At 48.2% G+C, this 15,326-nt stretch overlaps 1 protein-coding gene across 10 annotated transcripts in view; it reads left to right on the top strand.

Annotated features, from left to right (window-relative positions):
- Positions 1 to 15,326, top strand: part of EFCAB8 (EF-hand calcium binding domain 8) — a 72,522-nt gene continuing 57,196 nt past the window's right edge. For 6 of the 10 annotated variants that reach the window (XR_013535053.1, XM_035298099.3, XM_035298098.3 and 3 more), the window contains exons 1-5: positions 1 to 113; positions 5,147 to 5,198; positions 9,740 to 9,905; positions 12,522 to 12,640; positions 14,834 to 14,937. Coding sequence is in view for 9 of the 10 variants with exons in the window: in XM_035298099.3 (XP_035153990.3) it covers positions 5,157 to 5,198; positions 9,740 to 9,905; positions 12,522 to 12,640; positions 14,834 to 14,937 (431 nt within the window). In the remaining variant the exon portion in view is untranslated. Of the gene's footprint in view, positions 114 to 5,146; positions 5,199 to 9,739; positions 9,906 to 12,521; positions 12,641 to 14,829; positions 14,938 to 15,326 lie in introns of those variants that run through there. The other 4 variants (XM_078371122.1, XM_078371123.1, XM_035298102.3 and 1 more) reach the window with 4 other exon arrangements.

The raw sequence follows: 15,326 nt of genomic DNA, 5'->3' as shown, positions 1-15,326 counted from the left end.
ATAAAGGAGCTGTCTTGGACTGGGAACAGTTGCCAAGGTCTTTGCCGAGATGGAAGTTGGAAAGTGATAGCACTTTGCCAGCAAGATAACTGGGGAGATCGAATTGAGTCAGGGTAAGTCAGGGTTTTGGGTAAAAGTTGCCCTCCAAAAGATTGGATAACTCTGCTGAAGACCTCCACCTGAGCTCCAACGCCGCTCGGGAACCTGGAGAACAGTTGTTACCCATGTCCTGGCTGACTTTCAATGCACGTGTATCCCTTAGTCTTCTGCCTGTACAAATTCCTACAACCCTATCATTCTTCTCTCATCCCTAGCATGTTCTCCTAGTGGCTGCTCTAAGTTCTTACCTCTGTTCAAGATGGTTCTCTCCCCACCTGCCTTGCCCTGCCCCTCTTCTGTCAGCTCCAGACAGGTCAACATTCGGGAATAGATCGCGGCAGATGGGTGTGACTTCTGATCTGATCTGTTGCTCTAATTCTAAATATAGAGAGTTCTACATCTCAGCCTTCTCTTCCTTCCCTTCAACGTTGGAGGAATAGTCTTTCTTCTGCCCCTTTCTTTGGGGTTGTCTCTTGCCAGCAACCAGTATTTTTTTCCATGTGGTGCTTTGCCTCTTTTCATGAACATACATACATAGAACCTCTTCTGGTGAAAGTCATTTCTTTATAATTAAGAATATATAAATAGTTGTAAGACTAGTACAACGAATGCCCTTTTGTCCAGATAATTGTGAGCATTTTGCTACATTTGTGTTACTAAACACGTTTTTGTTAAACCATTTGAGAATTATATCATGCCCTTTTAAGTTTACATTTCCTGAGAACAAGGACATTTTCTTATAGTCACAATACAGTTATCAAAAGCAGAAAACACGAATACAGTGTCAAATGATGTAGAGTCCATGTTCACATTTTACATAGTTTCACTGAATAGCAGCCCTTGCAGCATGTCTGTTTTGTCCCAGTCAGGGATTCAATTCAGAATCGTGCGTTGTCTTTCGTTGTTGGGTCTCTTGAGTCACATCAAGAGTTCCTTAGCTAAGGCACAGTTCTCTAACAGTTCCTTAGCCTTTCTTTGATTTACATGGCATTTTATTTTGGCCAGGTGCGGTGACTTATGTCTGTAATCCCAGCGCTTTGGGAAGCCAAGGTGGGCAGGAATTGCTTGAGGCCAGGAGTTCGAGACCAGCCTGGCCAACGTGGTGAAACCCTGACTCTACTAAAAATACAAAAGTTAGCTGGGCATGGTGACGTGCACCTATAAATTCTCAGGTACTGAGGAGGCTGAGGCATGAGAATCATCAGAACCTGTCAGGTGGAGGTTGCAGTGAGCTGAGATTGAGCCACTGCACTCCAGCCTGTGTGACAGAGTGAGACTCTGTCTCAGAAACAAAAACCAAAACCCTTATTTTGTCGAATATCATGTAATTTGGGTTTGTCTGTTCCCTTATGATTAGATTCAGATTATGTGTATTTTTGGCAGGAATACTACTGAAGCAGTGTGCCCTGAGCGTATTGGATCAGGAGGTGTGTGATGGATGTCATTTTGCTCCGCTGATGGTGGTAACGATTTTTATTTTTTGAGATGGAGTCTCACTCTGTTGGCTAGGCTGGAGTGCAATGGCATGATGTTGGTTCACTGCAGCCTCCACTTCCTTGGTTCAAGTGATTCTCATCCGTTAGCCTCCCAAGTAGCTGGGATTTTAGGTGTGAGCAGCCACTGTGACCAGCCTATTTTTCATTCTTTTACAAAAATTGGCATCATACTGTGCACCCTTTTCTGCGTCTTGGTTTTTGTTTTGTTTTGTTGAGACAAGGTCTCATTCTGTCACCCAGGCCCCAGAGTGTGGTGGTGTGGTGTGATTACAGCTCACAGCAGCCTCGAACTCCTGGATGCAGGTGATTCTCCCACCTCACCTTCTTGAGTAGCTGGGATGATACATGAGTGCCACCACACCCAGCTAATTTTTTGTAATATTTTGTACAGATGGGGTTTCACCATGTTGCCCAGGCTGGTCTCAAACTCCTGGGCTCAAGTGATCTTCCCGTCTTGGCCTCCCAAAGTGTTGGGATCACAGGTGTGAGCCACCGTGCCTAGCCTGCAGTTAGCATTTCTTATTAGTACTTCATGGAAATCTGTCTTAGCAGCTGAAAGTCAGATTCATCTTTCTGCATATTTGGGTGATGTCCTAGGTACAGTTGTACTATTTATTCACCATTTCTCAACCTAGAATGGTTCACTTTTGGTTTTTGCTCCTGTGAACAATACAGCAGTCACTCTTCAACAGTGGCCTTTCACAAAGGAGTCATTTAAATTACCACCTTCCTACCCACTCCACTAAAACACATTTTAAAGATTGCCATGAGCCTTGTGTGGTGGCACACGCCTGTAATCTCAGCTACTTGGGAGGCTGAGACACGAGAATGGCTTGAACCCAGGAGGCAGAGGTTGCAATGAGGTGAGATCATGCCACTGCACTTCAGCTGGGTGACATATAATGAGACTGTCTCAAAAAAAAAAAACCCAACCCTGCAGTTCACAGACAAGGCTGAGGCAGGAGATCACTTGAACCTGGGAGGTGGAGATTGCGGTGAGCCAAGATCATGTTATTGCACTCCAGTCTGGGCAACAAGAGCAAAGGTCTGTCTAGAAAAAAATCTTCCATAATCTCACCCTGCCAGAGATAACTGCCATTAATTTCGTAGTTTATCTTTCCAGGCTTCTTTGTATGCATGTGACAACATGTATATGCATATATGCTTAACAGAAATGGACTTAACATTTTATATACAGCTTCTGCAGCTTTTTTCACTGGTAACCTCTTAATTGCCCCTTTCAGTGGCCATTTCTTTCCCTTATCACCTTGGCTTACTTTGTAGCATCCCATCTTCTAGCTGTCTTGTGTGTTTTTTGTTCTTTCTATCCCCTACCTGTAGCCACTCCTCAAGTGTCAGTCCCCAGATTTTCCAGGTATTTTGTTTTATGTGTGCGGGTTTTTGTTTTTTTGAGATAGGGTTTGCCCAGTCTTGTTGCCCAGGCTGGAGTGCAGTGGCGCGATCTCAGCTCACTGCAACCTCTGCCTCCTGCGTTCAAGCGATTCTGCTGCCTTAGTCTCCTGAGTAGCTGGGATTATAGGTGCCACCACGCCTGGCTAATTTTTGTATTTTTAGTAGAGACTGGGTTTCTCCATGTTGGCCAGGCTGGTCTCGAACTCCTGGATCAACTCAGGTGATCCACCCACCTCAGCCTCCCAAAGTGCTGTGATTATAGGTGTGAGCCTCTGCACCTGGCCCTAGGTATTTTTTTTTTAAATTTCTTTCCTTTTCTTTCTCTCTGTTTCTTTGTTTCCCTCCCTCCCTCCCTCCCTCCCTCCCTCCCTCCCTCCCTCCCTCTCTCTCTCTCTCTCTCTCTCTCTCTCTCTCTCTCCCCTCTCCCCTCTCCCCTCTCCCCTCTCCCCTCTTTCCCTTCCTTCCTTCCCTTCCCCCCCCTCCCTCTTGTCATCCAGGCTGGAGTGCAGTGGTACAACCTCAGCTCTCTGCAGTCTCAATCTCCTGGGCTCAAGTGCTTCTCCCACCTCAGCCTCCCGAGTAGCTGGGACTACAGGCGTGTGTCACCACACCTGGTTAATTTTGGATTTTTTGTAGAGATGTCTCTCAATGTTGCCCAGGCTGGTCTCAAACTCCTGGATGCAAGTGATCCTCCTGCCTCGGCCTGTTTTTTAATTTCTGATTGGACAGCCCAGTATCACATGCATTAAACCACTTTCCCTCTTTGCTCCTTTTTCTGGAGATGGTTCTGGCATTTCTGTTAGCTTGGTTCTTGGCTTCCAAGTCTCCTTTCCTTAGGCTATTCTCTCTCCTTTGGTGCTTAGGTGTGAGCTGTTACCAAGAGACTGCTAGGTTAGGGCACTCTTGACTAGCATTCAGTCTTCTTCCTCCAGCTTGTGCTGATGAATTTTATTTTTATTTTTTTGAGATAAAGTGTCGCTCTGTCACCCAGATTGGAGTGTAATGGCATGATATCTGCTCACTGCAACTTCTGCCTCCCAGGTTCAAGTAATCCTCCTGCCTCAGCCTCCTGAGTAACTGGGATTACCGGAGCCTGCCACCTGTAATTATAGGTGTGAGCCTATAATTTTTTTAGAAAAATTAACTAAATTGCCTGGCTAATTTTTTTGTATTTTTAGTAGAGAGTTTCACCATGTTGGCCAGGCTGATCTCGAACACCTGACCTCAGGTGATCCACCTGCCTTGGTATCCCAAAGTGCTGGGATTACAGGTGTGAGCCACTGTGCCTGACTGCTCATGAATTTTAATAGTTGCCCTTCATTTTGTTCAGACTGTCTGGTCAGGTATTCACATTCTACTTTCTGCTGCCAATGTTTGTTTCTTCTCTCCCATGATTCCTCCCACCCCTCTGCCCCCAGGACTCTTCAAGTCAAGCCAAGCTGGCTCACTTGGTCTGTCCCCTGTGCCTGTCTTGGGCTTAACTATTTCTTGGCTGTCCCCCTGCCATCCTAGAGTGCCCTGTGGACTCTTGCCTAGTGGGACTTGCTGATGAGGTGGATTGGCTCTCCAATTACCCTAACAAAGCACTGTCATCCTTCGCATATGGAGGCCTTGCTGACCCAATAGAAACGTTCCCTTTGTGTTCCCAGAGCAGAGCTCTGTTCTGTCTGCTCTCCCGAAGTCCTGACTTTCAAGGGCACTGGACAGCGGGTGGGGAGGGTGTATGCAGCAGAAAGTCAGGGGCCCTCATTTTTCTAATCTGTTTATTGTGCTTGGACCGCCACATGGCCTCCTAAGACCCTTCTACTTCTGTAGAAAGTGTGATCCCCATTAGAAAGCCTCTGGCATTAAGTCAGGAGTAAAGAGACTTGTGAAACCACACGGCTTCTGCAGGACAACTCCTCTCTATCAGGGGGAAGAAAGGCTCAGGTACAAGCCTGGCAAAAGCTTTTTGCTGGAGAAATCTCTGGGAAAAGGGATGCTCATCCAGTGCTTGCTGGGAGTGTCCATGGGCAAGGGGCAGCCACCCTCTCCCTTGACCTTGACTTCTTTTCTATCTTTCTGTGACCTGGTTAAGTCAGCCTTCCACATGGTCCTTACAATGAAGTAGTTAAGTTGACTATGATTCTTTATTCTAGGTCAAGACTAATGTCTTTGGAAGACTTAGCAGAGATCCCTAAACTCCAAAAGGTAAGACTATTATTTGAGCTAATAAAGAGTGGGGCATTCCAGAGTCACCCAAAACATCACTTACCAGCATGGAAGTGCAGTGGTTTCTGCATCAGGGGTTGCATACTCAGATACTTACTGGGCAAGTAACTTTTTTTTTTTTCCCCAAGATGGAGTTTTGCCCTTGTTGCCCAGGCTGGAATGCAATGGCGTGATTTCAGCTCACTACAACTTCTGCCTCCTGGATTCAATTGATTCTCCTGCCTCAGCCTGCCTAGTAGCTGGGATTACAGGCATACATCACCATGTCTGGCTAATTTTGTATTTTTAGTAGAGATGGGATTTCTCCATGTCAGGCTGATCTTGAACTCCCAACCTCGGGTGATCCACCTGTCTTGGCCTCCTAAAGTGCTGGGATTACAGGCGTGAGCCTCTGCGCCTGGCCACAAGTAACTTAAGTGTACTTTTTTCTTATTTTTGAGACTGAGTTTTGCTCTTGCTCCCCAGGTTGGAGTGCAATGGCATGATTTTGGCTCACCAAAACCTCTGCTTCCTGGGTTCAAGCGATTCTCCTGCTTCAGCCTACTGAGTAGCTGGGATTACATGGTGTGCCACCATACCTGGCTTATTTTGTATTTTTTAGTAGAGATGGGGTTTCTCCATATTGGTCAGGCTGGTTTTGAACTCATGACCTCAGGTGATCTGCCCACCTCGGCCTTCCAAAGTGCTAGGATTACAGGTGTGAGCCACTGTGCCTGGCCACTTTTTTTTTTTTTTTTTTTTTTTTGAGACAGAGGAGTCTCGTTTTGCTGCCCAGGCTGGAATGCAGTGGCGCCATCTCAGCTCACTGCAACCTCCACCCTCCAGGTTCAAGCAGTTCTCCTGAGTAGCTAGGATTACAGATGTGCACCACCATGCCCGGCTAATTTTTGTATTTTGTATTTTTAGTAGAGACGGGGTTTCACCATGTTGGTCAGGCTGGTCTTGAACTCCTGACCTTGTGATTTATCTAACTCAGTCTCCCAAAATGTTGGGATTACAGGTGTAAGCCACCATGCCCAGCCTAAGTGTACTTTTAAAGGGCTGCCCGAGGCTGGGTATGGTGGCTCGTCACTGCACTTAGCCTGGGCCACAGAGTGAGACCCTGTCTCTTAAAAAAAAAAGAAAAACCAAAAAAACAAAAAAGCTACATGAGCCAAATGCAACACACCTGAGCCCCGTGATGTGTGGTCTGTACGTGGACTCCACTTTTCCACTTAATTTTAATTTTGTCCACCAGGTTGTGATAATGGTGGGATGGGCTTTAGGAGTTTTTTTTTTGAGATGGAGTCTCATTCTGTCACCCAGGCTGGAGTGCAGTGACGTGATCTTGGCTCACTGCAACCTCTGCCTCCCAGGTTCAAGTGATTCTCCTGCTTCAGCCTCCCAAATAGCTGGGACTACAGGCATGTGCCACCACGCCTGCCTAAGTTTTGTATTTTAGTAGAGATGGGGTTTCACCATATTAGCCAGGCTAGTCTTGATCTCTTGACCTTGTGATCCACCCACCTTGGCCTCCCAAAGTGCTGGGATTACAGGTATGAGCCACAGCGTCTGTCCAGGTTATAGGAGTTTTTATCAAAAACTTTGATTAAAGTTTGTTATGTGCTTGGGGCTGGGGAATCTAGAGATAATTAATACAAATTAGATTAAGTTAAGATTAATTGAATATGCCCTCGCCTTTGAAGAGCTCACTATGAGATGAGGAGTAGTAACAAGAGATGTCATTTATTGTGTAATTATAGTTTACTGGGGCTTCACATGTATTCAGGTGTCATTAGGTCTCAACCACAACACTGCAGGTAGGGACTGTGGCTCTTTGTTTTGCAGATGAAGAAACGTGTGGTTCAGAGAAGTGATATGATATATCTCAGTTAAAATAGCCTGGGCTGGGCGCAGTGGCTCATGCCTGTAATGAGCCACTGGGAGCACTTTGGGAGGCTGAGGCAGGTGGATCACGAGGTCAGGAGTTCAAGACCACCCTGGCCAACATGATGAAATTCCATCTCTACTGAAAATACAAAAATTAGCCAGAGGTGGTAGGGGGCACCTGTAATTCCAGCTACTTGGAAGGCTGAGGCAGGAGCCTGGGAGGCAGAGGTTGCAGTGAGCCGGAATTGAGCCACTGCATGCCAACCTGGGTGACAGAGCAAGACTCTGTCTCAGAAAACAAACAAACAAACAAATAAGAAAATAAAATAGCCTGTAAGTCGGGGAGCCAGGCAGAATTCCAACCCAGAGCTCTGGGGCTCTGCAGCCATGTGCTTCCCCTCAGGCCTTGCTGTCTACATGTATGGACAGACTACACACTTACTGTGCCATGAGGGGCAGATATGAACAAAGACCCAGGAACATGGAAGTGGCAGTGATGACTGTCATGTGAAAGTTATGGAAGAGCTCCTTGGGGAAGGTTCCATCTGAGTGAGAATCTGAAGAGTGGGTAGGCTCACCTTCGGGGAGATGGGCTGCAATGTGTATGGGAGAGAATGTGAGTAAGCACGGAACCCTTGCTGGGCCTGGGGATGGTGGGGCAGGAGGTGTGTCTGGAACGTGGTGCATACTTGAAACTAGACAGGTCAGAGGTGGTTAGGACGTGCTTCGAATGCTGCACTCAGGAGCTGGGAGTGAAGAGTGTGAGAGTCAGGGTAAAGTCATCGATCAGATTTGCGGCCTAGAAGCCAGGAGTGGTGGCTCACACCTGTAATCCCAGCACTTTGGGAGGCTGAGGTGCGAGGATCACCTGAAGTCAGGAGTTCAAACCAGCCTGGCCAATGTGGTTTAACCCTGTCTCTACTGAAAATACAAACAATTAGCCACACATTAGATGCAGTGGCTCATGCCTGTAGTCTTAGCTACTTGAGAGGCTGAGACATGAGAATCACTTGGACCCAGAGCGAAGATCCCGCCACTGCACTCCAGCTGGGTGACAGAGTGAGACTCTGTCTCAAAAAAATAAAAATAAAAAAGATTTGCTGCCTAGAAAGATGACTGGTGCCAGTGCTGGGAGGTGGATGGGAAGAGAAGGCCAAACTTTGGTCTCAGTTAGGGGTGGTCATTGTGCTTGTCCCAGCAAAAGACTAGAGTTCGGGGTGAGCAGGGGTATAGGAGAGGGGAGCTTGTATGTAGGAGATGGATTCAGGAAGAATTAACAGGAGGGATGGTAGAATGCATAGGAGGAAAAGGGAAGAGCTGAAGTTGGTGCTGAGATTCCTAATTTGGGGCCTAGGTTGAGCGGGGAGAGCCTTCATATGCTCCTCTGTTGGGCTTCATGGAGGCAGGGACCCTCACTATGTTCACAGTGTATCCACAGTGCCTGGCACTCAGTCAGTGTGTGTAGACCCTGGGTGAATGAATGAAAGGTTACAGGAGGATGAGCACGTTTGCTTTTTAGTTGGGGCTAAGGTGGGGAGAGTGAGCAATTCAATCCCTTGTCCATTGACTTTTTGAACTAAAGTCTCTCCATCTTCCCAAGGCCCAAAGCAGTGTGTCTCAGTGAGCAGCACTGCCTGCCTGCCACCCAGGTCATCTAGTTGTCCACATTTGGAATCTTTTAGGGGAGGCAGCCTTTGATGGCCTGAGCTTTGGTGACCTGAAACATTATGCTTAGTGTCCATTTGAGTACCCACGAAGGGGCGAAGAGAGGAAGCATCGTGAGGCCTGGAGGGTGGGAAAGGCTTTTGGGGAGATCTGGGAAGAATGAGTAGAAGGAGGAGGTGAGGGAGAACCCCTAGTGGCGGGTCTGGGTGAGCATTGGTGTGTTAGCAGAGGCCAGGCCTGGGGCAGGTGAGCTGATTGGACTCAGATGGGATATCTGGGCTGGTCAGGACAAGATCAAATTAGGGAAGACGGAGCTGGATTCCCTGGGGTCTGTGTCTTCTGTCTTGCTCTGTCACCCAGGCTGGACTGCAGTGGCATGATCTCAGTTCACTGCAAACTCCACCTCCTGGGTTCAAGTGATTCTCCTGCCTCAGCCTCCTGAGTAGCTGAGATTATAGGCACCAACCATGCCCAGCTAATGTTTTTGTATTTTTAGTAAAGATGGTTTTCACCATGTTGGTCAGGGTGGTCTAGAACTCCTGACCTCAAATGATCTGCCTTCCTCGGCCTCCCAAAGTGCTGGGATTACAGGCGTGAGCCACCTTGCCTAGCCCCCTAAGATCTTGAATTCTGACCACTGAAGATTTGAAATGATGTAGTTACTGAACTGACGTTCCTTATAAATGAACACCCCATTATGAGTAAGGTAGAACTTGGCTGTGTCCTCCCTGAGTAACTCTGGGCCTCAGTTGTGGCATCTATAAAAGGGGAACAATGGTTCACTCTCCAAAGTCAGGGGAGTTTAGACTTTTCTTCATCTTCTTAGGTCTAAAAATAGTTAAGAATTGTATGTTTCTGTCCGTTGGTAACATTATAACACTACTTACCTCATTCTTTCTCAAAGAGTCTCTTTAAATCATGTGCTGAGAATGTTTGGCTCAGGAAATTAAAATGCTCAGGTCTGGTTCTTGTTATATTCTTTCCAGCTGTCCATCCCACATGGCTTCCAGAACAAGGAGGCTGTTAGCTCCCCGACACCATCCGGCCCCCTTAGCCAGGTGCTGGACCTTCAGCATGGGTCCCAGCTGTTTACTGAGGCACACCTGGCCGAGATAGAGAAGGTGTTTGAGGAGGACGTCGGCATAACTGGAGGTGAGGCTGCTCTGTAGACTCCATTTTGTGACTTCTGCAACAGGGCAGGATCCAGCACCTGGGGTGTGTGGAGGGTTCAGACATGATCAGCATTTTTTTTTTGAGACAGGTTATTGCTCTGTTGCCCAGGCTGGAATGCAGTGTGTGATCACCACTGCAGCCTCAACTTCCTCCTGCCTCAGCCCCTAGAGTAGCTGGGCTTACAGGTGCGTGCCACCACTCCTGGCTAGTTAAAAAAAAAAAATTTTTATAGGCCAGCTGTGGTGGCTCACGCCTGTAATCCCAGCACTTTGGGAGGTTAAGGTGGGTGGTTCATGAGGTCAGGAGATGGAGACTATCCTGGCCAACATGGTGAAACTCCATCTCTACTAAAAATACAAAAATTAGCTGGGCATGGTGGTGCGCGCCTGTAGTCCCAACTTAATATGTTGTACCAACTTAATATGTTGCCCAGACTTGTCTGGGATTACTGGACTCAAGCGATCCTCCTGCCTTGGCCCCTGGAGTAGCTGAAACTATAGGTACACGCCACCATGCCTGGTGAATGGGGCAAAAAAATTGTAGAGTCAAGGTCTTGCTATGTTGCTTAGGCTGGTCTCAAACTCCTGGGTTCAAGCAATGCCTCAAAGTGCTGGGATTACAGGTGTGAGCCACTGTGCTGTGCCTGACCTCTCCTTTCAAACTTTCAAACATTACATATGTATTGCAAACATTTTGGGGGCTATTTGGGATCTAGAAAATTTTGTAAAATACCCCTAGTCCGAATACCCAAATGTAACCATAGTTAGCATTTGGGTGTATTTTCTTTCAGTTTCATATGTATGGTTTATTATCTATTGCTGTGTGATAGAACCACAATCTCAGTGGCTTAAACCAATGCACCTCACAGCTTTGGTGGGGCAGGAGTCTGGATATGGCTTAGCTGCTTCTCTGTTCAGGCTCTCACAAGGCTGCAATCAAGTTGTTGGCTGGGGCCGGGCGCAGCGGCTCATGCCTCTAATCCCAGCAATTTGACAGGTCAAGGTGGGCAGATTACTTAAGGCAAGGAGTTTGGGACCATCCTGGCCAACATGGTGAAACCCCATCTTTACTAAAAATACAAAAATTAGCCAGACGCGGTGGCATGGGCCTCTAATTCCAGCTACTTGGGAGGCTGAGGCAGAAGAATTGCATGAACCTGGGAGGCAGAGGTTGCACTGAGCCAATATTGCAGCACTGTACTCCAGCCCAGACTACAGAGTGAGTCTCCATCTCCAAAAAAATAAATAAATAAAAAATAAGTTGTTGGCTGGGGCTGTGGAATGATCTTGGGCTTGACTGGGGAAGGACCCACTTCCAAGCTCACTCAGGTTGTTTGCAGAGTTCAGCTGGTTGCCGCTCTGTGACTGAGGGCCTCTGTTTCTTCCTGACTGTTGATGGGAGGCTGCCTTCAGCTTCTAGACGCTGCTCATTGTCCATGCGGGATTCACCAGCATACCTGCCTGCAAGGCTCAAGCCAATAAGGGGGAGAAAAACTCCAGCAAGATGGGTGTTGCAATCTTTTTTATGGTTTTTATTTTTATTAATTTTTTGTGTGGGAGTCTTGCTCTGTCAACCAGGCTGGAGCACAATGGTGTGATCTTGGCTCACTGCAACCTCCTCCTGCGATTCTCCTGCCTTAGCCTCCTGAGCAGCTGGGACTACAGGTGCATGCCACCATGCCTTTCTAATTTTTTGCATTTTTCATAGAGATGGGGTTTCACCGTGTTAGCCAGGATGGTCTCGAACTCCTGACCTTATGATCCACCTGTGTTGGTCTCCCAAAGTGTTGGTATTATAGACATGAGCTACTGTGCCCGGCCTCATGTGTTGCAATCTTATATAACAAATCATGTAATCACATGTACATCCTGTCACCTGTGCCATATTCTGTTGGTTAGCTCAGCTAATTTTTGTGTTTTTAGTAGAGACAGGGTTTCACCATACATTGGCCAGGCTGGTCTTGAACTCCTCACCTTGTGATTTGCCTACCTTGGCCTCCCAAAGTGCTGGGATTCCAGGCATGAGCAATAAAATAAGACTCCATCTCAAAAAAAAAAAAAAAAAAAAAGTGCTTCTGGTCAGGTGCAGTGGCTCATGCGTATAATCCTAGCACTTTGGGAGGCCAAGGTTGGAGAGTTGCTTGAGCCCAGGACATCAAGAGCCTGGGAAAATTCATCCCAAAGTACTGGGATTACAGGTGTGAACCATTGCATCCAGCCTTTATTTTATTTATTTTTTTAGAGACAGGGTCTGTCTCCATCACCTAGGCTGGAGTGCAGTGGTGAGATCATGGCCAACTACAGCCTCTACTTCCCGGCGATCCTCCCACCTCAGTCTCCCGACCAGCAGGCGCTATAGGCTCACACCACCACACTGGGCTAATTTTAAAATTTTATGTAGACCGGGTCTCCCTATGTTTCCCAACCTGCTCTCAAACTCCTACTCTCAAGTGATCCACCGCATGAGTCACGGCGCCCAGCCATACATGTGATCTTCTGTGTGTCCCTCTCAGCACCCACACTGGAGAACACGTGGCAGTGATGGGCCATGGGACTTGTGAGGAAGGGGATGATGTTCTGTCTTCTCTCTTTGAAGCCCTGGGCATGGACGCCTTCATCAAGGCCATGAAGAAGGTTCCGAATAGTGTGTCGGAGGACATGCTAAAGGAGCTGTTTTTGAAGGTGGACTCGGACTGTGAAGGCTTCATCAGCTGGGTGAGGAGGGTGCCCCTGCTGCCTCAGGTGCTGGAGGGAGGCTGGAGGCTCCAGTCCTTGACCAATTGGTGGGGCTGAAGATGGGAGGTCATCATGACGTGGGAAAGCCTCCCTATGGATTCCGGCCCTAGTTGAGGGACTTGCAGGGTGGAAAGGTCCCTCCTGAGACCTTTGTGAGCTGAGTTCCTGGCAGCTTATTCCCCAGGGACAAGTGTCATTGGCTCCTGTGTGAGACCTACTGAGGGTGCAGTGGTGAGCACAAAAGCTTCCTGCCATGTGCCTGCCCTGCCCACCAGCCCCCCCCCATTTGGCTTGGGGGATTCAAGCTGGTACCATGACCATCTCATGGCCCTTCACCATCACTCAGGAATAGGCCAACTTGGCCAGGCACGGTGGCTCACGCCTATAATCCCAGCACTTTGGGAGGCCAGGGCGGGCAGATCACGAGGTTGGGAGTTCAAGACCAGCCTGGGCAACATGGTAAAACCCTGTCTCTACAAACAATGCCAAATATTAGCAGGGTATGATGGTGCATGCCTCTAGTCCCAGCTACTTGGGAAGCTGAGCTGGGAGGATTGTTTGAACCCATGAGGTTGAGTCTGCAGTGAGCTGAGATTGTATCACTGTACTCCAGTCTGGATGACAAAGTGAGACCATGTCTCAGAAAACAAAACAAAACAAAAAAACTTACCTCAATTTGACAGATTGGGAAACTGAGGCATGGGGAAGTTAGGAAAGTTTGCCCAGGGCTTTAGCCTCATCAGCACTGGAGCCAGTATTCAAACCCAGGGAGTGTGCCTTGAGAGTCCCTGTGGTAACTGCAGTCTTGTAGCTCTCCTCAGCATAGGCATACACTCTGGGATTTATTCTTAATTTTCTTGTTTTTATTTCTTTTAATGTTCTATAATAAGCATTTCCTTTAGAACAATGAGGCCAACTAAAAGAAAAAAAAAATAATTTAAACCGGCTGGGCGTGGTGGCTCACGCCTGAAATCCCAGCACTTTGGGAGCCCCAGGCGGGTGATTACCTGAGGTCAGGAGTTTGAGACCAGCCTGGACAATATGGTGAAACCCCATCTCTATTAAAAATACAAAAATTTGCTGGGTGTGGTGGTGCATGCCTGTAGTCCCAGCTGCTTCTGAGGCTGAGGCAGAAGAATCGCTTGAACCCGGGAGGTGGAGGTTGCAGTGAGCTGAGATTACATGGCTGCACTCCAGCCTGGGTGACAGAGAGAGACTCTAGATTTACCCAGTGGTCCTTGTCCACAACCCCCACTTTCTCATTATAGCTTTGTATGATGGCTGCTTTGGGCCTTGGCTGTGTTTTCCAGCAGCTGGGCAGCGGGATGGAGTCGAGTTGCCCCAGTGGCCCTGGTTGTGGGTGCTCCCTGCTGTTAACCCGGGAAGTTTGAACATGGGCATATCACACATCCTTATAGGGGCCTCAGTCTTATTATCCTTAGAGTGAATAAAGGGCTCCCAGGGCAATGCCTGTTGTAGGGGTGATCTGAGGATGCACTTAGCACTTGAGGACGGCTAGGGAGGTGCTGCTGTGCTCTCTCATTTAATGCTGCGAGTAGCCCCTTCCTGTACTCAGGATTCGAGAACAGGTCTGCTGTCCAGGCTCGGCAGCTCACGCCTTTAATCCAAGAACTCTGGCAGACCACTTGAGTCCAGGAGTTCAAAACCAGCCTGGGCAATATGGAGAAACCCTGTCTCTACAAAAAAAAAAAAATGCAAAAGCTAGCTGAGCATTGTGGCATGCATCTGTGGTCCCAGCTACTCAGGAGGCTGTGGTGGGAAGATCACTTGAACCTGGGAGACTGAGGCTATAGTAAGCTGTGATCACACCATTGCACATCACAGCCTGGGTGACAGAGCGAGACCCTGTCCCAAAGGAAAAAAAGAAAAGGCCAGGTATGGTGGTTCATGCTTATGGTCCCAGCGCCTTGGGAGGCTGAGCAGTAAACTGTGATCACACCACTGCACTACAGCCTGAGTGACAAATAAATAAAAAAAGAGCGGGTCTGTTGCTTGACCACTTGCCTTGGCCAGTACTTGGGAAGCGGCCACCAGAGCCCCTTGGAAGAGCCTGGGAGAGATGGAGGGGTGGGGGGCTGGGAATCAGGTTTGCATTCTTGACACCAAAGACAGAGACTGTTTTGCCTCCTTTGTGTTTTCTTTCCGAGGCAGCAAAAGTATGTGGATTACATGATGCGAGAGTTCCAGGGAAAGGAGGACATGCGAAAGAGCCAGTACTACCTGCACTTCCACCTCCCCATGAAGGTCGTCCCCCTGTAAGGAGCCTCTGCCTGGGCCTTGGTGGGTGGGGGTGACTGGACAAGTGCTGGTGCCAGCTTGCATCTAGCCCCTCCCTCAATCCATGACCTTGCTGGTGCTGACCAGGGCTGGCGTCAGCCTGCTGCCTGATACCCTTTGGCTCATTTCAACCTCACGGCCCTGTAAGTGTTAGGGCTAAGGTAGGTGATTTGTCCCCATTTTATAGATGAGGCCACTGAGGACTGGAGAGGTCGAATGGCTGGCCCCAGGCCAATAAGTAGAAAATGGCAGGGCTGCTCTGTTTGGCCTTCTCAGCCCCCATTCCCCAGTCAATATACCGCATCGCTTCTCCTGCTTCCTGTGCTAGTTGGTGCAGAGTGGGTCTGGCAGTTTCATCACAGGGGTC

This window comes from Callithrix jacchus, chromosome 5 (genome assembly GCF_049354715.1).
Source record: "Callithrix jacchus isolate 240 chromosome 5, calJac240_pri, whole genome shotgun sequence".
In the NCBI taxonomy this organism is placed as follows: domain Eukaryota; kingdom Metazoa; phylum Chordata; class Mammalia; order Primates; family Cebidae; genus Callithrix; species Callithrix jacchus.
Note: the sequence above shows the minus strand (reverse complement) of the source record. Positions and strands in the feature narration are given on the sequence as shown.